Below are 24403 nucleotides of genomic sequence, written 5' to 3' on the forward strand. Positions count from 1 at the left end.
TCGACTGTGGGTGGTAGGCAGTTGTGTGGTGCAGCTGCGTTCCCAACAGGCTGGCCACAGCCGACCACAGGCTGGAGGTGAACTGGGCACCTCTGTCGGAGGTAATGTGGGCCGGTACCCCGAAGCGTGCTACCCAGGTTGCGATCAGTACTCGGGCGCAGGAATCAGTAGATGTGGTGGTGAGCGGGACCGCCTCTGGCCACCTCGTGAACCGGTCTACCATAGTTAGGAGGTACCGCGCTCCTCGGGACACTGGTAGGGGGCCCACGATATCCACATGAATGTGGTCGAACCTCCGGTGGGTGGGTTCGAACTGCTGCGGCGGGACTTTAGTGTGCCACTGCACCTTGGCTGTTTGGCACTGCGCGCAGTTCTGGCCCATTCACTGACCTGCTTGCGAAGTCCGTGCCACACGAACTTGCTGGAGACCAGCTGGACGGTTATCCTGATAGATGGGTGTGCCAAACCGTGTATGGAGTCGAAAACTCGCCGCCTCCAGGCTACCGGGACGATGGGGAGAGGTTGGTCGGTAGCCACGTCGCACAGGAGGGTCCTATCACCTGGGCCTACGAGAAAGTCCTGCAGCTGCAAACCCAATATTGCAGTCCTGTAGCTGGGCATCTCGTCGTCTGCCTGCTGTGCCTCCGCCAGTGCTGCATAGTCCACCCCCAGGGACAGGGCCTGGACAGCTGGTCTGGAGAGTGCGTCCGCCACAACGTTGTCCTTTCCCGAGACATGCTGGATGTCCGTCGTGTACTCGGAGATGTAGGACAGATGTCGCTGCTGGCGAGCCGACCAGGGTCAGACACCTTCGTGAATGCGAAGATCAACGGTTTGTGGTCCATGAACGCGGTGAACGGCCTGCCTTCTAAGAAGTACCTGAAATGCCGGATTGCCAGATACAGTGCCAACAGCTCCCAGTCAAAAGCACTGTACTTGAGTTCAGGTGGTCGTAGGTGCTTGCTGAAGAACGCCAGGGGTTGCCAGCGCCCCTCGATGAGCTGCTCCAGCACCCCACCGACTGCTGTGTCGGATGCGTCCACCGTGAGTGCGGTCGGAACGTCCGTTCTGGGGTGCACCAGCATCGCGGCATCTGCCAAGGCTTCCTTGGCTTTAACGAAAGCGGACGCGGCCTCCTCGTCCCAAGTAATGTCCTTGCCTTTACCCGACATCAGGGTGTACAAAGGGCGCATGATACAGGCTGCTGAGGGGAGGAAACGGTGGTAGAAGTTCACCATACCAACGAACTCCTGCAGGCCTTTGACTGTGTTGGGCCGGGCAAAGTGGCGGATCGCGTCTACCTTGGCGGGCAAAGGTGTTGCCCCGTCTTTGGTAATTCTGTGGCCCAGGAAGTCGATGAGGTCGAGACCGAACTGGCATTTGGCTGGGTTGATCGTGAGGCCGAAATCACTCAGGTGGGAGTAGAGCTGGTGGAGCAGGGACAGATGCTCCTGGCGACTACTGCTGGCTATAAGGATGTCGTCCAAATAGATGAACGCAAAGTCCAGGTCGCGCCCCACCGCGTCCATTAGCCGCTGGAACGTCTGTGCGGCATTCTTCAGGTGAACGGCATTCGGAGGAACTCGAACAGGCCGAACGGGGTGATAACTGCTGTTTTGGGGATGTCTTCAGGGTGCACCGAGAAATGACTTCAGAGGTGCATTATCAAAGTCTCCCCCCGCGCGCTGGCTATTTGTGAGCCGGTTCGCCTGCGCAGAAAGTGGGTCGCCACAGTTCTATGTTTTAACCTCCTCGTTTTATACCCTCATCGACCCTGCAAGATGAAGGTGTGAGTGAGGCAACTGTGACACTCACAATATCTATTCCTGCCATGAATTTACAATCACAAGACCATAAGACATTGGAGCAGAATTAGGCCATTCAACCCATCGACTCTGCACTGCCAAACACATACAAGGTCACCCTTAAATGTCTCCAACAAAAGACGGTATAGAAACGCTGATCTCTTTCCCACCACTTGAAACCCAACTGCAAGGTAGACAGGAAGAATGGATCGAGCCCAAACCTGGTTTAGTTTGAGTACTTCCAAAGAGTCCGCTGCTTGGGTTGGTGGCTGTGCCAAAGCCAGCCGTTGCTGTGCCAAACCCACCAAATCCAGGAGTAGCAGCATCTGGAAAACAAGAGATTACAGATTATTAGGGTACTGGTGCATGAGGGGGTGAAAAAGAGGTCAATAAGTAACCAGGATATCATCAAGGAGTGGTGTCTCAGAAAGGCAGTGTCCATTATTAAGGACCTCCAGCACCCAGGGCATGCCCTTTTCACTGTTACCATCAGGTAGGAGATACAGAAGCCTGAAGGCACACACTCAGCGATTCAGGAACAGCTTCTTCCCCTCTGCCATCCGGTTCCAAAATCGACGTTGAACCCTTGGACACTATCTTTTTTTAAACATACAGTATTTCTGTTTTTTGCACATCTTTTAAATCTCTGCAATATGTATACTGTAACTGATTTACTTATTACTTTAAAAACATTTTGTTTCTCTGCTAGATTATGTATTGCATTGTACTGCTGCTGCTAAGTTAACAAATCTCACGTCACACGCCGGTGATAATAAACCTGATTCTGATACTCGGGAGACAGTCACGTAGTCTACAGAATTCAAGCAAAGCAACAGGTTGTTTTAGCAAATTAGCTGAAGGAGAATCCTGAGGAATTCTACAGATATATTAACAAAAAAAAAAACGATAGCAAGGAACAAAATTGGTCCTCTGGAAGATCAGAACAGTACTCTATGTGTCGAGCCAAAAGAGACAGGGAAGCTCTTGAACACGAGGTTAATTCCCGGGATGGTGGAACTGTCATATGTTGAAAGATTGGAGCAACTGGGCTTGTATACACTGGAATTTAGAAGGATGCGAGGGGATCTGATTGAAACATATAAGATTATTAAGGGATTGGACATGCTGGAGGCAGGAAGCATGTTCCCGATGTTGGGGGAGTCCACAGCCAGAGGCCACAGTTTAAGAATAAGGGGTAGGCCACTTAGAACAGAGTTGAGGAAAAACTTTTTCACCCAGAGAGTTGTGGATCTATGGAATGCTCTGCATCAGAAGGCAGTGGAGGCCAATTCTCTGGATGCTTTCAAGAAAGAGTTAGATAGAGCTCTTAAAGATAGCGGAGTCAAGGGATATGGGGAGAAGGCAGGAACGGGGTACTGATTGTGGATGATCAGCCATGATCACATTGAAAGGTGGTGCTGGCTCAAAGGGCTGAATGGCCTACTCCTGCACCTATTGTCTATTGATTCTTTGCATCTGTATTTAGTCGGGAGATGGACAGTCTACAGAAGCGAGGTGACCATATACAGATTACAGAGGAGGAGATGTTTATTTGAGGCAAATTAGGGCCTGACAAGATGCTCCCAAAGACACTGTGGGAGGCTAGTGCAGAAATTGCAAAAGCTCTGGCAGAGGTACTTAAAATATCCTTGGTTACAGGTAAGATGCAAGAATACTGGAGAATAGCCAATATTATACTGTTACTAGGGAAAAGCTTAAGAATAAGACAAGCAATTATAGGCAGGTGATCTTGATGCCAAATATAGGAAAATTATTGGATGGTATTCTAAGAGACTGGTTAAGTATTTGGATGGGCAGGGCCTAATTAGGGACAGTCAACATGACTTCTAGATAGGCTGAAGGGCATGTCTATGTGCTGTCATGTTCTATAACTCTGCAGAATTATTGCCAAGCCCCACCTAATTCAGAATGGTCTTCGGTAAACATAAATTGTCATTCTTGCCCTGTGTGGAGGGAGTGAAATGCTGAGACCCATGCCAGTGCACTCTCATGGTCAGCAAGCTGATAACCACGACTTCTCCAATCCCGCACTGATCCAGAATCAAAGCCAGCCTCATTCTCCACCACCACGCAAATCAGAGAGAATAGCTTACTTTGCCCAAATGCCGAGGTGGTGAATCCGCTCGTGTTGCCGAAGGTGGGGGTGCCGAACTGTGACTTGTTAAACATCTTGTCGGATTAGAGAGGGCAGCAACTGTGAAGAGAAACAGATCCAATTTGAATTGGTCAGCTGGAACTCAAACCACAGAAGCTCCATAGTCAAAGTGAAAGTCTTAGCAAAGTACAGCACATATGTGTCACCATATACTACCTTGCTGTGGCACGTGGCCAAGGGGTTAAGGCATTGGTCTAGTGATCTGAAGGTCGCTAGTTCGAGCCTCAGCTAAGTTGTGTCCTTGAGCAAGGCACTTAACCACACACTGCTCTGCGACAACTCCGGTGCCAAGCTGTATCAGCCCTTGCCCTTCCCTTGGACAACATCGGTGGCGTGGAGGAGGGAGACTTGTAGCATGGGCAACTGCCTATCTCCTATAAAACCCTGCCCAGGCCTGTGCCCTGGAAACTTTCCAAGGCGCAAATCCACAGTCTCTCGAGACTAACGAATGTCTATACTACCTTAAGATCCATTTTCTTGCAGGCATTCACAGGAAAATAAAATACAATAGAATATGGAAGTGTATATCTAAATACTGACAATTAATGCACAAAAGATATTTATTGATACAGTATTGCCCAAGACTTTTGCACAATACTGTACATTAATTAAAATAGGAAGCTGGTTGAGAAACAGAAATAAGAATACTTAGCTTTATTTGCTCAGTAGTATTAAGTGTTATTTGGTAAATGGAAAGACATAATATACAGTCCTCTGCAAAAGCCTCGGGCACACTAGCTATATATTTAGGCCTAATATTTTTTACCCACTATATATACTGATAAATAGTGATTTTTGTTTAATCGGTACACATCGGGATCAGTACATTTTGGCCCAATTAAGCAGCTGCCCCAATTAGCCAAAGTTTTATGGAAATTGTTAAAAAGGTATAAAAAAAACCACCACTTAACTGAGTAACAAGTTATTTAAATGAAATATAGAGCAAATTATAACACTATCAAAACAACTACAGTACCATAACACTGCTAGTTCCAGTGTACATTGCCGTGTTCTTTTGATTGACTGTAAATGAACAAAATCAGTGCAGATACCAAGTGTAAGTCCCACCTAGTGTAGGTATTGGACTGCCTTCATACAATGCTTTCAGTGATTGTATCCTCCAAATTTTCATTTTCATTGTATCATTCAAGATGATTGTTGATACCTTTAAATTCTTCACAGTTCCTAACTTGTTAAAGTAGTGAAATGGTTTCATTGTCACTCCTGGCATCTCCAAGCCTGAATGCCTGAAACCACAGTGAGCAAAACAGTTCTGAATTGTCTTACTATTATTTCTCACTATCAGTGACAAAAATCACTTCTTTGTGACATCAAACACAGGCAGTTGTGTCTGAGCACAACTACGTATCCATTAAATAAAAGCACACATGCAGAAGGATTTAACTAATGTACTCACATTGTAGCGAGACAAGAGAGAGCAATAGACAGCAGAGCTTGGGAGGTGGTGGTTGGTGGTTATTGCTTTAAAAAAATAGATCCATACATTACACTTCCTTCCCCTTCAGATTAATGGAACATAAAACTATATGCACAAATTATTCAATTTTGCTTTCATAAACCCTTATTCCAAATAAACATGCTTTCACAATAATAGTCCACAACTTCGCAGTTCGAAGGGTGGCGCTCTTTCTATCAGGACAACGCCTCTGGACCTGTGGAGTGGCCTCAGGTTCGCAGGTGTCTTGTCAACAATAACGTTCTGGGTTTCTGGCGTCACTTTGCTGTCAGTGACATCATCACTGACAGGCAAGACTGTAATGTGTCCATCTTGTTGGATACAGTCGATTCAAGTGTGTTCTTTGGTTGAGTATCCAGTATCTGGTCCACATCATGTCTCCATGTCTGATCTCCAACATCCGTGTGTGTACAGTTCTTGTAGCTATCTTACCAGGTGTCCACTTATCTTCCTAGTAAGCACACGCTAGGACTTCCAGTCCAATCTCAAAGTTCCTTGCTGCTTCACTAGGCAACTAGCTGATCTGTTTATTCTGCACTTCCCTCCACAGATCTGGTTTCAGGTCTGCAAGATCTCAGATTCTTGTTCATGAACAGCATCACAGGTATTTGATTTGTCATCGCATGAACAGAGTTCCGATACACAAGTTACCCATCTTGGGCTGTAGGAAAATGTCTTCCTTGTCCATCACTTTAATGGACTTCTTGAAGATTTGGATAAACCTTTCAGCAAATCCATTTGTTGCTGGGTGATGAGAAGCTGACTTGAAATGTCTGATGCCATTTTCTTCAGGAAAGTCGGAATTCTTCTGACGTGTATTGTGGTCTGTTGTCACTCACAATTTGTTCTGGTACAGATAGTCCTTAAAGCAGAGGCAGCCTTTGCTGAGGTGGTTGACTTCACTGGTATAATATCCGGCTGCTTTGAGTAATCATCCACAACAATCAGAAACATGGAGTTCATGAATGGCTCAGCAAAGTCAATATGTACTTTGTCATGGTGATGACAGCCACTCCCAGGGGTGTAACGTTGCCTGTGGGGGTGTAGTTTGAACTTTGTGGCATCCTGAACAGCTTTTGGCTAAGTCCTCAATCTGTTTATCTATTCCCTTCTCAAACACCTTCTGATTAGCATTAAACAGCTGTGATAGCCTCTGGTTACCTGCTGATGACATACCGAGAGCTTTGATTGAGTGACAGTCTGGTTGGATTTTTCTCAACCATTCACATCTGAAATGTGCTGGCTCTCCACTTTTCAAAACAAAGTTCTGTGTGGTTGGCCTCCATACGTCACATTTACTTTCAGTTTTCCTTTGGGAGACACTTTTCCGCCTGTCTCAGTCTTTAACATCACTGAGGTAGTCCCTAATGGTATCTTAGAAAACAGTCTGTTGTAGTCAGCCTCTGGAATTACAGACAAAGCTGACCCTGTGTCCAGCTCCTTTTTCAGTTTTCCACCAGACACATCTATTGTGATCCATATTATATTGCGATCTGCTATTCTAGACATGACAGTTCACGTTTGTCAAACTCCATTGTCTGATTCTGTTTTACATTCGGTAACTTTATACATTTGCTTAGTTTTGTGTTTGAAACTTTTCACTCAGTTGTGCTTTTTGTCTGCCTTACACACACTCTGACTGTTAGTGATACTTTCTGCAGGCATTTTCTTTGAACCAACAGTCATTTGCATTATGAGAGGATTTGCCATATCGATAGCATTCCTGGCTTTTTCCACTATTCAGGGACATTTTGGGATTTTCACATTTAACCCTTTCTGTAGTTCTGCTGCATCCTCCAATGATATTGCAGTGGTCAATGCCCAGTATAAGGTTAGGTCTCTTTCTGACAGAGTGCTTTGACCATGCAAGCCACATACAATCCTGTCCCTTAATGCATCAGAAAATCCATCTCTAAAGTCACAGTACTGGGAAAGTTTGAGCAGTTTGGCAATGTATTCAGAATTGACTTGTTCTTTTTGTAAAATCTAAATCTCTCAGCTATTACCAGTGGTTTAGGGCTCAAGTGATTTTGTAAAATTGTAACAATTTCATTGAATGTCTTGTTTGCTGGCTTTTCAGGGATTACTAAATGGCGTAAGAGACTTGCACCCATTAAGAGTGTAGGGGTTTTCTTTTGCTCCTCCATGCTGTGCGCCCTACAATACAGTTCCACCTTCTCGATATACAACTCCCAGACTTATTGGTGCTATCAAATTTATTAACTTTCCTGACTGAAGCCATTGCCATGTTACTTTCGCTTTAAATTTAGTGCATCTATGCCGTACTCTCGCCCTCGTTAGTGTTTGTGATGGCTTTCTCGTGCTGTTTAACTCACACTGTTTCATCCCATAACTGTCAGTGCAGTTCGGGATATTTTCTGACAGTCAGGTTCACACTCATCACTAATTAGTTGTGTCTGTGCACAACAAATTATCGGTTAAATAAAAGCATCCACATAGCAGATGGTTTTAACTGGTATATTCACATTGCAGCGAGAAAGAGAAAGCATACAGGCATAGACGACAGATCAATATGTAATGCTGGGGGGGGGGGGGGGGTCAGTGCTCTAAAAGAAATAGATCCATACATTACACAGGCAACTGATGTTAGTTAGAAACTTAACTGTTCGGCAATAGTCTCCTAAATGTCTCTCCACTCTTTGAGAAAGGAAAGGGGCAGAAGAAAGAAAACTATACACCAGTTAGTCTGACCTCAGTGGTTGAGAGTCGATTACACTGGACAACAAAGATTTTGCTTCCTGAATACCTTTCGGTGTATCTTATGTATTTTGGGCTGTTGATCGTGAAAATCACCATGAAATTTCCCTATCACGCACCATTTTTTAAATCACTTATGTTTATTATTTCAATTCATAATTCAAATCAATTAAAATGTTGTCTACAATATAAGCTGGAAAGTTTCCTACCTTGTCCAGGCATGCTTAGGTGGCACGGCTGCTGCATGGCAGGACAGGTTTTAGTAATAATTATTGGGTACAGAACTATATATCACCAGGCAAAAAAATTTCTATGAAGGATCTTGATATTTGAGACTGATGCTTCCCATAATAACTGATGCCAAGATTAAGGAAAGCATTTTTGTTGGTCCACAAATCAAACAAGACATCAATGACAGGCAATCTGAAGAATTTCTAGTGGGACCGGAGAAAATCACATGGAAGGCATTCAAGGAAGTTCTTGAAATTTTTCTTGGCATCCAGAGCACCAAGCTACATGCAGCTGGTTGAAAGCATGCTTCAAGCATATAAAACCATGAAATGCAACATGTCACTAAAGATTCATTTTCTTCATTCCCATTTAGACTTCTTCCCTGCAAATCTTGGTGCTATTAGTGACGAGCACGGTGAAAGGTTTCACCAGGACATTGCGGTCATGGAGAAAAGATACCAGGACAACTGGAATCCATCAATGCTGGCGAATTGTTGTTGGACACTTACGCGAGAAGCCTCAGGCACTGAGTACAAATGAAAATCATTAACAAAATATTTTAAACTTAGCTGAACTATTGCAAAGCATCAGCACCATTATGCAATTAAGCACATTATATTCAATAGAAGTTAATTTATTGTTTCTCCAAATTCCTACGTGATACAAGTAGTCTGAAATTATATTTATGTTCATCTTCAAGCAGTCTATCATAAAAAAAATTCTGAGGAAGCAACACTTTTGAAAAAATTTGTTGTCCAGTGTTATTAAAGATGAGGTCTCAGGGTACTTGGAGGCACATGATAAAATAGGCCATAGTCAGCATAGTTTCCTCAAGGGGAAATCTTGTCTGACAAATCTGTTGGAATTCTTTGAAGGAATAACAAGCAGGATAGACAAAGGAGAATTGGTTGATGTTCTGTACTTGGATTTTCAGAAGGCCTTTGAGGCTGCTTAAACTACAAGTCTATGGTATTACAGGAAAGATTCTAGCATGGATAAATCAGTGGCTGATTGGCAGGAGACAAAGAGTGGGAACAAAGGGAGCTTTTTCTGGCTGGCTGCCTGTGACTCGAGGTGTTCCACAGGGGTCTGTATGGGACCAATTCTTTTTATGTTATATGTCAATCATTTGGATGATGGGGATTAATGGCTTTGATGCAAAGTTTGCAGATGATATAAAGACAGGTGGAGGGGCAAGTAGTTCTGAGGAAGTAGAGAGGTTACAGAAGGACTTCGATTAGGAGAATGGGCCAAGGAATGGCAGATGGAATACAGTATTAGGAAGTGTATGGTCATGCACTTTGGTAGAAGAAAGTAACAGGTTGGCTATTTTCTGAATAGACAGAAAACACAGAAAAGTGAGGTGAAAAGGGACTTGGGAGCCCTTGTGCAGGATTCCCTAAGGGTTCATTTGCAGGTTGAGTCTGTGATGATGAAGGCAAATGCAATGCTAGAGTTCGTTCCAAGAGAACCAGAATATAAAAGCAAGGATGTAATGTTGAGACTTTATAGTATTCTGAGCAGTTCTGGGCCCCTTACCTTATAAAGGATGTGCTGAAACTGGAGAGAGTTCAAAGGAAGTTCACAAAAATTATTCCAGATTGAATGCCATGTTATATGAAGATTGTTTGATGGCTCTAGGCCTGTATTCACTGGAATTCAGATGAAAGAGGGGTGACCTAATTGAAACCTATCAAATGGTGAAAGCTTTGATAGAGTGGAAGTGGAGAGGATGTTTCCTATGATTGGAGATTCTAAGACCACAAGACAAAGCTTCAGAATAGAGAAGTGTCATTTTAGAACAGAGATGGGGAGGAATTTCTTTGGTCAGAGTGTGGCGAATCTGTGAAATTCTTTGCCACAGGCAGCTGTCGAGGCCAAGTCTTTATGTATATTTAAGGCAGAGATTGACAGATTCTTGATTGGTCAGGGCATGAAGGGATATGGAGAGAAGGCAGGAAATTAAGGTTGAGGGGAAAATTGGATCAGCCATGGTAAAATGGCAGAGCAGACACAATGACCAAATGGCCTAGTTCTATTCCTACATCTTATGGAGCGAAGGCAGGGGTCCCAACCTGGGGTCCACAGACCACTCAGTTATGTTAGGGGTCCATGGCATTAAAAGGTTGAGAATCCCTGTCCTTAGTGGTTGTTCCCTTAATGGAGAATGTCTGTGCGTGACTTCATTTAACTCAAAGAGACTGATACCCAGGCAGCCACTACACAGTCCTTGACAGGTCAGGGTCCAGTGACTCGGGACACTTCACTGCCATTGCGATTGTGTCATTATCTTCTGCCAGCTCCAGCAGTGAAGTCTTGGTTGGATCACACTCTCTCTGGAAACTCTCCCCTTGACCTCAATGCCATGGGGGATCCTACCAGGAGTCAAGCTTCAAGAAGCATTGTTCTTGGGACCTCAACAATCACAAGCCTCTCCACCACGACAAAGTGAAAACCCTCAGAGAGAATGCCCAGTTGATATGGGCCCTTAATGATGGGTGCCACCTTTCTGAGGCATCACTTTTTGAAGATGGAGCTGGCTCAGTGTACAACATTCTGCAGTCTCTTTCGATCCTGCAAATTGAAGCCTCTATACTAGACAATGATGCAACCAGTCAGAATGATCTCCACTGTACATGTGCTAGAGACTTTGGTGACATAGCAAATCTCCACAAACTCCTTAATAAAATATAACAGCGGGCATGCCTTCTTCATAATTGCATTAATATGTTGGGCCAGGATAGATCCTCGGAGATACTGATGCCCAGTAACTTGTAGCTGCTCACCCCTTCCACTGCTGAGATAAGGACAGGTGTGTGTTATCTCAACTTCCCCTTCCTGAAGTCCACAATCAATTCCTTGATCTTACTGGCATCGAGTGAAAAATTTGTTGTTATGACCCCATTCAATCAGCTGGTCTCTCACCTCCATCAACTCACTCTGATATTGTCCAAAAGTGCTGTACACACACTGGATATTGTGTGAAAGGCAGACTTAGTAGACTATCTGTCAAAGTAGGAGCCAATACACAGCAAACATCCAATTGTTGATGGAGAGAGAAATACTGGCCAAAGCATGCTGGTATTCCTTCCCTTTGGAAAAGAACATTTGGCATTATGAACCTTCCTAAGAACAAAAAAATAACTAGAATAGTCTATCCTGTCCAAACTTGACTCGTAGGAGACCCACCCATTCTCAGCAAATAACTGAACTGTTTGCAACGCAGTGACCTCCTCCCTTAGATACTAATACCATACACAGCACTTGCAACTTAGTCACACCAATACCTGTTAATAACCCTACGTTCATATTCAATTCCTCTAGCAATGAGAAAGCTAACTGGATATAGACAAAAGACAGCAGATGCTGGAATGTGGACCAGAAAAAAAATGAAGAAAGTCAGTAAGTCAAGCAGCATCTTTGGAGGGAAACAGAGAGATTCAGACCTGTTGAGTTCGCAATCTGAAATAACAACTGTCTATTTCCCTCCATAGAATCCTTACAATGACATCAGTGAAAAGCTGGTAGATGATTGGGTGGTTACTACTGTAACATTTACACAGTTTCTTCCCAGTTAGGACTACTGGTTTAATAACTTACAGCAAGCAGCATATGATTAAAATTCAGAACAAAGATCAGCTAAACTGAAAATAATATTAAGTGTTGGGGATACTATAGAAGGTCGTTGTAGAATACAATGGGACATTGATAGGATGTAGACCTGGGCTTCTAAGTGGTAGACCGAGTTCAACCCGAAAAAATGTAAAGTACAGGCAGTCCCCGAATTACGAACTCGTACTTACGAATGGCCTGTCACAAAGCCTATTATATTGAAAATCTGAGTTAAATACACTGGTTCGCAGTAACAAACTCACGCACTATGTTGTGACGCTCATGAAAACATTGCGCGGCTTCAGCAGTTTGTCGCCTCGTGGAAGGTGAACGCCGCCCCGCCATTTTAAGTTGGATCACGTTGCCGTTAACACTGTGATGTGTGTAACTTTGTATTTGGCTTAAAATTTTCTCTTATTTACCCTTGTAACCATGCCTTCAAAGCATAAATCTGGGGACATCACGTGATGACGTAGGATCGAGACGCAGAGACCCAGCCCTCCCGTAAAAAGTTAATAAATTAATGTTTAAATGAAGAAAAGTTAGGCAATACTTTCTAAAAGTTACTTATAAACGACTCCGGACTGTGTCAAGCTATGCCTCAAGGAAGGAAGATGAAGAAAACTAATACCGGGAAGACTACGCAAGTTGGAACAAGAACAAGGCCCACGCCTACCGAGGAACCGCGGTCTCAGGTACATTATATCACCGGCGATACGGAACAGAAGACGGTGGCAACTCTGGCCACAGGAAAAGACCACCGTGAGCTGCGCAAACGCGAAGGATGGAGCATGCGCAAACGGGAGCAACAAGAACTACAAAGCCCAGCTACCACTGCAACTGAAAGTGATAGCGAATCGGAGGGAGAGTTAAATCTCTCGGAAGGATCAGCTGAAGGAGGTAAAAGTCCTTCTAGAAATATAGAAAAGACTTTGAGGCAAATAATGCGTAAATTAGACACATTAAAAGTAATTAAAAATAATCAAAAAAGACTCGAAAAAAAATGACCAAAATGGAGATTATGCTTGATAAAACGACAAAGAGACAGAAAAAAATGGGAAAAAGAATTAAGGACTTGGAAACTACAACGGAAGACATGGTTGAAAGAATGGACAAAATAGAAAAGGAAAATACTGCTTGGACATCAGAAAGAAAACAATTTATGGAAAAAATTGATAAGCTTGAAAATCTCAGTAGACGAAATAATATTAAAATTGTTGGACTTAAAGAAGATATAGAAGGAGAAGATCCAATAAATTTTTTTCAAAACTGGATCCCTAAAAAATTGAAAATGGAAAGAGAAACTCCAATTGAGATTGAAAGGGCGCATAGATCTTTAAGGTCAAGACCTCAAGCTGATCAAAACCCACGATCAATTTTGATAAAATGCTTACGATACCAAGACAAAGAAAAGATCCTGAAGGCCGCTGCCCAATGTGCCAAAAATAGAAACGGGCCACTGATGATAGCAGGGAAACCAGTTCTATTTTATCCTGATATAAGTTACAACCTGTTGAAGAGAAAGAAGGAATTTAACCCAGTGAAAAAAGCCTTATGGGAAAAGGGTTATAAATTTACAATGCGTCATCCAGCAACACTGATAATTTTTTTGGAGGAGGGAAATTTTTTTTTTTCCGATTATCGAAAAGCGGAGGAGTTTGTACAAGAACTTCCATCTATTCGCTAATTACACATAGAGGCTTCCAAACGTAATGGATTAAAGATGAAGATTGACCCAAGGAACAGAAGGAATGGACATTTATGGATATTATAGAAGAGAAAAGCAAAATTTTAGAAATACTAAATGAGAATAGTATTTTTTTTTCTCTTCTTATACATATACTTTTCTATGTTGCGGGGGGGCTGGGAGGCTGTGGATCGGTTACTGCGGGATTCACGTGTGTAATCATGGCGGTTGCCATGACCCGTACAGCAGAGGGGGGTAATGTTGTGATTTTTCTCCACAACATTAGTAGGGGGGGTATTTTGGGTTTTTTTTCTTTATATTTTAATTTTTTTCTATCTTTTTGCCTGGATGATTGGTGAGGACACACATAGCAACATGGAGATTTTTATAAAGATTTCCCAGGATACCACGAAAGTGGAAAGATTAGGTATTATTATAGATTGGAGTAATATAATAATAAAAAATAATGACTAATCTACTAAATTTTTTAAGTTTTAATGTTAATGGGCTTAATGGGCCAGTAAAAAGAAAAAGAATTTTAACATATATTAAAAAAAATGAGAACTCCGTGGAGCATGTGGGGATCTTCCAACATCCAGGCATTCCCTTTTTTTTTTCTTTCTTATTTTTTTAATAGGGATGTTAGGGGGGAGGGGTTAAGGGGAGGGGGGCTGGGTAACACTTTTTTTTATACACATTTATTCTGTAACTATTTGAAAACAATAAAAAAATATATTAAAAAAAGCATAAATCTGATGCAAGTGCTAGTGATGCATCAAAGAAAAGGAAAATGATCAGGGCTGAAAATAAGGTGGAAATAATAAAGCGTTCAGAAAGAGGTGAAACGCCATTGGTCATTGGAAAAGCGTTAGGCTACAGTCGGTCAACGATCGGAACAATTTTAAAGGATAAAGAGAGAATAATGGAGCACATGAAGGCCCTGCCCCGATGGAAGCTACAATTATTACTAAGCAACGCAGTAGTACAATTATTGAAATACATATGTTTCTAAAGTGCTTTATATGTATAGAAAGGTAAAATATATACTATATACTAAGACAATTGACTAACTGATGCTAAATAACACTGGATGTACCTGTTCCAACTTAGAGAACTCCTGGGTTTTTTTTCGCTCCCAATCCGCAGTAACCTATGCACATCCTCCCATATACTTTAAATCATCTCTAGATTACTTCTAATACCTAATACAATGTAAATGCTATGTAAATAGTTGTTATACTGTATTGTTTAGGGAATAATGACAAGAAAAAAAAGTCTGTACATGCTTAAACAACGAGTGCTGCAGAGAGAACTTACAGGTTTTGCCGATCTGCGGTTGGCTGAATCCGCGCATGCGGAACCCGCGAATAAGGAGGCCACCTGTACATACAAACTTGACCTCCACAGCTGCCTGTGGCAACGGATTCCACAGACTCAGTCTCTACCTAAAGAAATTCCTTATTGCCATTCTAAATGGACATTCCTCTTTATTGAGGCGGTTTCTTCTGGTCTTAGACTACCCCACCATAGGAAACATCCTTCTCAAATCTACTCTATCGAGTCCTTTCAACATTCGATAGGTTTCAATGAGATTTCCACCCGTCCCATTCTTCTGAATTCCAGTGAGTACAGTAAGCCCTCCAATCACAGAATCATTTTTGTGAATCTCTTTTGAACCCTCTCCAATGTCTGCACATCCTTCTCTTAGATAAGGGGATCACAATATGTCAAATGAGGCCTCACCAGCACCTTCAAAAGTCTTAACATTACATCCTTGCTTCTATAGTCTAATCCTCTCAAAATGAATGCTAACATTGCATGTGCCTTGCTCACCATTGACTCAACCTGCAAATTAATCTTTATGGAATCCTGCATGAGGGCTCCCAAGTCCCCTTGCACTTCAGATTTTTGAGTTTTCTCTCCATTTAGAAAATAGTCTACTCTACCAAAGTGCATGACCATACACTTCCAGATACCACATTCCATTTGCCATTTCTGTGCCCATTCTCCTAATCTGACTAGGTCCTTCTGTAACCTCTCTGCTTCCTCAACACCACCTATCTGCAAACTTGGCTACAAAGCCATCAAGTCCTACATCCAAATCAATGACATTACATACAAAGCAGTTTTAGTATCGAACCCTGTAGGAGACCACTGGACACTAGCAGCCAATCAGAAAAGGCTTCCTTTATTTCTATTCTTTGCCTCTTGCCAATCAGCCAATGGTCCATCTATGCTAATACCTTTCCTGTAATACCATGGGTTCTTCATTTGTTAAGCTGCCTCATATATGGCACCTTAGCAAAGCCTGAAAATCCAAGTGCACAACATTCAGCTATTCTCCCTTATCTATCCTGCTTGTTATTTCTTCAAAGAATTCAAACATTTGTCAGGCAAGATTTTCCCTTAAGGAAATCATGCTGACTATGGCCTCCAAGTACTCCAAAACCACATCCTTAACAATTAACTCCAAGTTTCCCCAACCACTGAGGTCAGATTAACCAGTCTGTAAACTTACATTCTTCTGCCCCTCTCCCTTCTTGAGGAGTGGAGTGACATTTGCAATTTTCCAGTTCTCTGGAAACATGCCAGAATCAAGTGATTCTTGAAAGAATACAGCTCTATAAAACCCTGGTTAGCAGAGACTTGGAAAAGTGTGTTCAGTTCTGGTCACCTCATTATAGGATGTGGAAGCTTTAGAGAGGGTGCAGAGGAGATTTACCAGGATGGTGTCTGGTTTAAAAAGCATGTCTTTTGAGGAGCGGATAAGTGAACTAGGGCTTTTCCTCTTTGGAGTGAAGAAAGATGAGAGGTGACTTGATAGAGGTGTACAAAATGATAAGAGGCAGATAGAGTGGACAGTCAGCACCTCTTTCCCCTGGCTGGCAATGACAAAAGAGAGGGAATAATTTTAAGGTAATTGGAGGATATAGGGAGGATGTCAGAGGTAGTTTTTTTTAAAAAAAAGAAACAGAGTTTCTGCCAGGGTGTAGAGTTACATAAATTAGTCAGTTAAGAAACTCATAAGCACATGGCTGATAAATGCAGGTATAAGTGAAAAGGATTGATCTTGGCGTAGGTTAAAATTTCAGCACATCATTGTGGGCCAAAGGGCCTACTGTACTGTACTTTCTACATTCAGCCAAATAACATTAAAACTTAATAGGTTAAATAAAAAGCTTAATAAGTGAATGTAATTAGAACATAAAACAGTATAGCAGGGGACAAGGCCATTCAGCCCACAATGTTGAGCCAAATCAAATAAATAATCAACTAATAGCCAACTAATCTCTTCTGTCTACATAATATCCATATATTTGCATTTTCCTCACATGACTTCAAGAACTTCAGTCTACCTCATCAGTGAGCTGCTCATGGGCAGGGAAGATGGCCTTGTGTGGACTACGCTGCTGCCTGCTGCAGAAAGACACTGAAGTTGGTGTGCAGAGGCGACATACAGTGTAGCAACGGGTGATTTGTCTTGAACATTTTTTTCTTGCGATCATAATGTTAAACATTGATAATGCAAGATGCCACAGGCCAGTTTCATTTGTTTGCTAGTGTGACAGACTGCGGGGCAGCTGCATGTAGAGAGGACTAGGCCTTAAGCCGTGGGCTTGCTTGCTGCTGCAGTCCAGGAGAGATGCCTGGAGGTGGACTGTGTTTGTCCATGGCTACACCAGTGCATGATCAGGAACTGCTGTGTGCTTGCCCTTGCAGAAATGTGGCTTCAGGACAACAACAATGCACCAACAATCAACAGGCCATGAACTCAGGGAATTGGGCTATATTATTTATGACTATGCTTTACTGCTATAACTGTGAGAGACTGTTGGTACTCTGCACCTTTGCCCTGGAGGAATATGGCTTTGTTTGGCTGTATTCACGTGTCTGGCTGAATGACAATTACACTTGAAACAAGGGTGAGCTTCAGATTCCAGCAGTATTGGAAGCTACTGTGACAGGAGAGAGCTATTTCAAGTTTGAATGATTGGAACTCAGGGAAGGAAGAAAATCCTAATCAGTGTGTAAGGGCAGCTGAAACTGGCAGTGGGGGTGGGCATCAACATGGAGCAGGTGACAAGCCAAACAGATGCAACAGGAAAGGCCAAGAATACTACAACTAGCAGTAACTCAGATTTGGGTGAAAATAGCAAACTGACAGAAGAGGAGGAGAAAACATCATTTAAGAAAGCAGCTAGAGAGTGGGACACAAAACAAATTTACATAAAGCTGGAGGGCAGGGCAGAATACTTCAGCAGGCAAGAATCTCAGTAGCAAAGGCAGTGGATTGATAAATAACGACGATAAAAAATTTATGTGGAAGAATAAATAGTGCACTTCACCGCCTTTTCCAGTTACTCAAACACAATGCTCTAGAAAGTTTGGCAGGGTAAATGCTGAGATGGTGTCTCCATTCATGGAAGAGTCTAGAACCAGAGGGTAAAACACCAATGAGTTGAACACTGAATATTTTCTATGTTGCACAGCGTAGTACAGGCCCTTCACCAACCTTTTAACCAACTCCTGACCATTCTATTCTTCAATAACCCTTTACAACTGTTCAATACTTTTTAATACACACCACACCAATACACAACAAATTCTTTATGCGTGTAAATGTGGTGAATATAGTTAATCCTTGACCTAACCCTTCCCTCTCACATAGTCCACATCTTATCACCTTACAAGAGATTCATAAATGTTCATACCACCACCCCTGGCAGCACATTCGATAAATCCGGCACTCTCTGCAAGACAGAAAAAGAAACTTACCTCTGCCATTCCCTCCCCCCCCCCCCCCCCAATACTTTCTTTCAATTACCTTAAAGTTATGACCCCTTGGTATTAGCAATTTCTACTCTGGGTAAAAAAAAGTGTCCAATTAGCCAGAAGGTGGTGAACCTGTGGAATTCATTGCCATTGATGACTGTGGAGGCCAAGTCACTAGATATATTTGAAACAGAGGTTGATAGACTCATGGTTAGTCAGAGTGTAAAAGGTTATGGGGAGAAGCCAGGCGAATGGGGTCGAGAGGGATAAAAAAATCAGCCATGATGGAAAGATGGAGCAGAATTGATGGTCTGAATGACCTAATTCTGCTCCTATGTCTTATAGTCTTGTCTATGCCTCTTAACATCTTGTACAAATAATTGAATTGACCTGTTTAATATCTCCTCATAAACAAACCCCCCCCCCCCCGCCAATCTGGGATTATCCAGGAGAACCTTCTCTGAACCACCTCTCCTCTGATGAAATAATACAGTTCCAGAAATACAGACATTAAATTGTTCATGGTACTCCAGATGTGTTCTCACAAATACCTAGTACAGTTGCATTAAAACTGCCCTACCTTGAGCCACAATTCTTCTGCCCACCCCTCCCCATAAATATGCACCAACATTAGCCTTCCTTACTACCTGCTGTACACGTTAGCTTCCTGTACACCAAACTCCCCCCCCACCAGCCTTATTTTACAGTTGTATATAGACAAAGGATGCCCCCCCCCCCCAATTCCTCCAGTTGCTTTTCATTTGTAAACAGGACTGGCCTTTTTGTTTCTTCCTTCCAAAATGAACAACTTGCACACTTTCTCACACCTCGTTGTATTTGACAACTCACCTAAGCCATCGATTTGCCTGTGTGCATTCCGCCTTTGCGCCATTCACTGCTTCGACTACTTCCTTTCTCAGTCATACTGCAAACAGTTCCAGTTCCAGGACTCCATCTGTGGTATCCACTGGCCACAGGTTGCCAACCTGAAAACCTTTAGCCCAACTTACCGCTTCCTACCCATTAACTAGTGTTTATTCCTGACAATGAATCCCCTCCAAAGCCAATGGGCATTTATCTTTCAATTTAACAATTCATCAGGCATCTTTTCAAACACTTCAAGTTCAAATTTAATACATTCATTCCCTCACTCTGATCAGAAGTCCAAGAAATTTGTAGCTTGGGGGGTGGGGGTGGGTCAGGGTTAAATTCCGGTGTCCTCTGCAAGAAATTTTGTATGTTCTTCCCATGTATACATGGGCTTCCTCTGGTTTCCTCAGACAGTACATACCGGCTCATAGGTTAATTGGTCAACGTAAGTTATGATTAGGCCAGTGTTAAATCAGTGGACCACAAGGGCCTGTCCTGCACTGTATCTCTAATAAATAGTTTCTCCCACATGAAGCTATATTGACAATGCTCACAAAATGCTGCTACAATTACTGATTCTAGCATCATTTCAACAAGTTGGTTTAAACACTGGAGAATAAGAGGCAGTGGTTCCTAGCAGGTAGCACAAAGACCACTGTTTTATTTATGATATTTTAATGGTGTGCATGAATGCTGAATTAAAATTACAAAATTTTGCAGACGATACTACAATTTGAAGCATAGCAAACATAGGACAGAGGCTGGAAATGTTAGAAGAAAGAACAGTAGAGCACAGGAACAGGAGCTTGGCCCATAACATCTCTGCTAACTGGGATGTCAATTAACTTTTCCTGAGTATATTCCTCTATTTTCAGCTTCTTCACACAAACGAAAATTAGGTTTAATATCGCTGGCAGTATGTCATGAAATTTGCTGTTTTGCGGTAGCAGCAGTGCAATATATTAAAACCTATAAATTACAATATTTTAAAACATTTAGTGCAAAAAGAGAGTAAAGCAAAACAAAAAAAAAATGAAGTGCACGTGTTTATTGCCCATTCAGAAATCTGATGTTGGCAGAGAAGAAGCTGTTCATAAAACACCAAGGGTGTGATTTCAGGGTCCTGTACCTCCTCCTTGATGGTCTTTAATGGCAGATACCACCCTTTTGAAGATGCTCTCAATGCTGGTGGGAAGGCTGGTGCCCATGTTGGAGCTAGCTGAGTTTACAACTTTCTGCAGCTTTGTCCAATCATATGCAGTGGCTCTCACCCCCCTCCCCCCCCCCAAAACCAGATGGTCTAAATGCCTCTTAAACACTGCTATACTATCTGTATCCATCACCTCCCCATAGCATATTCCAGGCACCTACCACTCACTGGTTAAATAAATTTGCCCTGTAAATCTTTGAACTTTATCCCCCCTCACCTTAAAAGGTATGCCCTCTACTATCTGATACTCCCACAATGGGAGAAAGAAGTCTCTCTATGTTCCTTTTTAGATACATAGCCGCAATAGAACCTACAAGAGTGTTCTGTCAGGCTGCATTGTTGCGTGGTACAGGAGCAGCAAAGCATCAGAGCACAGAGGATCACCGAGGTCTCCCTTCCCTCTTTGATGACATTTATCAGGGATGTTGTAATAGAATGGCCCGAAGCATTGACAAGGGTCACTACTACCCTTCCCACAATCTCTTTGACACACTATTGCCAAGGAAGGAGGTACAGGTGCATCAGGACCAGGACTGCCAGACTGGGTAATAGCTTCCCTCGGGCTGGGAGACTCATGAATACTAGCCATCACCACAGTCTCATTGCTAGGACAATAAGCTGTTTACCTGTGCTGCGCATTACATGCATTTTGAATGATACTTTATTAACTTATTAATGATAATATTTTGCTTTATGTGCTGTGTGATATATGAATTGTGGGTGCACTGTGGCCCAGAGGAATGCTGTTGGCTGTATGCTGATAACAATAAACTTGAATTTGAATTGCCAAGTTTTATGTTCATGGAAAATATTACTTGTAGTAATTTAAGTATGTCATTACACTGCTGCCGAAAAACAAATTTCACAAAATGTTAGTAATAATACATAGGATTCTGGTACTACCCTATCTAGTAGTGTAGCCACTTTCAGCAAGTTATAGACCCGCACCCAATATCTTTCCATAGATCAACTTCTATTTACCATGAAACTTTCCCTTACACCTGAATTCCCAAAATGCAACAACTCACACTTGTACTCGTTAAACTCCATCTGTCACTTCCTTGCCCACATCTCCAGCTGCTCTCTACCTTGCTGAAGCTTTCGATAACCTTCCTCACTATCCACAACACAGCCAATTCTGATGTTATCAGCAAACGTACTAATCAGACCAGCTACATTTTTGCCCCAAATCATTTAAACACATCCCTGTCAACTGAGGCTCCCACAGATCCCTGTGAAACACCACTGACCACAGACCTCCACCACTACCCTCCGTCTTATGGCCGAACCAATTTTGAATCCACAGTGGCAAAAGATATTCAACACTGGTTCTAAGGATACATTTCGTAGGCTGCATAGCACAGATCCAGGGGATCTCTTAGAGCAGAGGGAGTCTGGTAAAATCTTTGAAAACATCAGGATGTGTTTGAAGATAGCTGGTGGGACATCAAATACAGTAACCAACATAAAGGTTTAAAAATAAAGATCAGCTTTATTTGTCACATGTACATCAAAATATCCAAACATACAGTGAAAGCATTTTTGCTTCCATGGACAATGTAGTCAAAGATGTGCTGGGGACAGCCCGCAGTGGCCACTGAGCTTCTGACAACATAGCGTGCTCACAACTTATTAACCCTAACCCATGTGTGTCTGGAATGTGGGAAGAGACCGGAATACCTGGAGGAAACCCACACAAACACAGGGAAAGTGTGCAAAGTCCTTACAGAATATCAGGAATTGAACCCTGATGTTCTGATAGCTGATTCTGTAAAGTGACTGCACTAACCAAAGCTGAAAGTTCACGTGATTACTTCACCATATGACACCCTGAGCCTCTACAGCTTCAGGGAAAGTAACCTTGTCCATCCAATCTGCCCTTGCACAAAAAGCTGCAGGAACTCAGTGGATGGAAATGGACATCTGATGTTTCTGGTCGAGACCCTTCATCTGGAATGAACACAGATATGGTTACAATCCAAAACCTCGAAAGCACATTTCCTTCCATCGATGCTGTCTAATCCAATGAGTTCCTCCAGCTTTTTCTTTATGGCTCCAACTCCAGCACCTGGGGTCTCATCCTCATGAACTTTCTATGCAAGCTGCCCAGCTTACTCCTGAGTGTCTCCACGCTCTACAACTCAACCAGTCTGTGTGCTGAAGGTGGAGTCACAGGTAGACAGTGACTAAGAAGGCATTGAGCATTCTGGCTTTCATCATCACTCAGAGTATACAGAATTAGAATCAGGTTTAATGTCACTGGCATATGTCCTGAAATTTGTCATTTTGCTGCAGTAGTAGATGCTATACATAATAAAACACTATACAATAATATTTTATATATTATGAAGTACAAAACAGGATAAAAATAGAAAAAAAAACAAGTGTTGTCGATGTTCCTTGTGCATTGAGAAATCAGATGGCAGAGGGGATGCTCTATCAGAGTTGAACCAAAGAGCAGTGAGACTGCACTTGGAACATTTGTATTTAGTTTTGTTACCCTGGGACAGGAAAGACAGGAGTGCAGAGGAGATTTACCAGGATGCTGCCAGGCCTTGAGGGCCTGAGTTGGATAGGCTAGGACTTCATTCTTTACAATGTAAAATATTGAGGGGCAACCTTATAGATGTGCATAAAGCAACACACACAAAATGCAGAAGGAACTCAGCAGGTCAGACAGCATAGATGGAAACAAATAAACAGTTGATGTTCTGGGCTGAGACCCTTCTTCAGGTCTGGAACCGAAGGGGGAAGATGTCAGAATAAAAAGGTGGTGGAGGGGGAAGAAGGATTTCTAGAAGGTGATAGGTGAAGCCAGGTGGGTAGGAGAGGAAAGAGTCTGGTAGGAGAGGAGAGTGGACCATCAGAGAAAGGGAAGGTGGAGGGGACCCAGTGATCTATAATAGGCACGGATAAGGCAAGGACATTTTTCCCAGGGAAAAGGACCAAAAACCAGAAGTCATGTTTAAGGTGAAAGGTGAAAGATTTAAACCATACTGAGAGGCAACTTCTTCACACAAAAGATGTTGCGTATGTGGAATGGGCTGTTAGTGAAGGTAATAGAGGAAAGGCACTTGGACAGGAAAGTAAACAGGGGACCACTTCATCAAGCACCTTGGCACCATCTGCCACAAGTGGGACTTCCTGAAGGGCCAAACATTTTAATTCCAGCATCTGCAGATTTTCACTTGTTTGTGGTTTTAATTCCACTCCCATTCTGACCTGTCAGTCCACGGCCTCCTTGTGCCAAGCTGAGGAGCAACAACTCACATTCCATCTGTGAAGTCTCCAACCTGATGGCATGAACATCAATTTCTCCTTCTGGTGAACACTCCCACCTTTCTCCATTCCCCACTCTGAACTTCTCACCTGCTTATTACTTCCCCTGGGTCCCCTCCTCCTCTATGGTCCACACTCCTCTCCTACCAGACTCCTCCTTCTCCAGCCCTTTACCTTTCCTACCCACCTAGCTTCACCCATCACCTTCTAGCTATCCTGCTTCCCTTCCTCACACCTTTTTATTCTGGCATCTTCCCCCTTCCTCTTCAGTCCTGATGAAGTGTCTCCGCCCGAGATGACTGTTCATTCAACTCCATAGATGTTGCCTGACCTGCTGATCAGCGTTGTGTGTGTATTGATTTAGGTTTAGAGGAATATAGGCCAAACACTTTCTAACTAGTTGGTTAATACGGACTAACTGGCTTGAAGGGCCAATTTCCACGAGATACCTTATGACAAGCATCAATAGAAGTTATGGAGAAAGGTGAAAAGGGGACCACTTCGTCAAAGGGAACATGAGGTGCAACTTCTCCATTCACAGGGTGAAGGGAGCTGCCAGTGGAAG

The 24403-nt window shown here is 42.8% G+C and overlaps 1 protein-coding gene across 1 annotated transcript in view; it reads right to left on the minus strand.

Annotated features, from left to right (window-relative positions):
• Positions 1-24403, minus strand: part of nup98 (nucleoporin 98 and 96 precursor) — a 107173-nt gene that overhangs the window by 82100 nt on the left and 670 nt on the right. Inside the window, 2 exon segments of the mRNA XM_073041943.1 lie at positions 2027-2131; positions 3920-4020. Coding sequence (XP_072898044.1) covers positions 2027-2131; positions 3920-3995 — 181 coding nt within the window. The 5' untranslated portion in view covers positions 3996-4020.

This window comes from Hemitrygon akajei, chromosome 4 (genome assembly GCF_048418815.1).
Source record: "Hemitrygon akajei chromosome 4, sHemAka1.3, whole genome shotgun sequence".
Classification (NCBI taxonomy): domain Eukaryota; kingdom Metazoa; phylum Chordata; class Chondrichthyes; order Myliobatiformes; family Dasyatidae; genus Hemitrygon; species Hemitrygon akajei.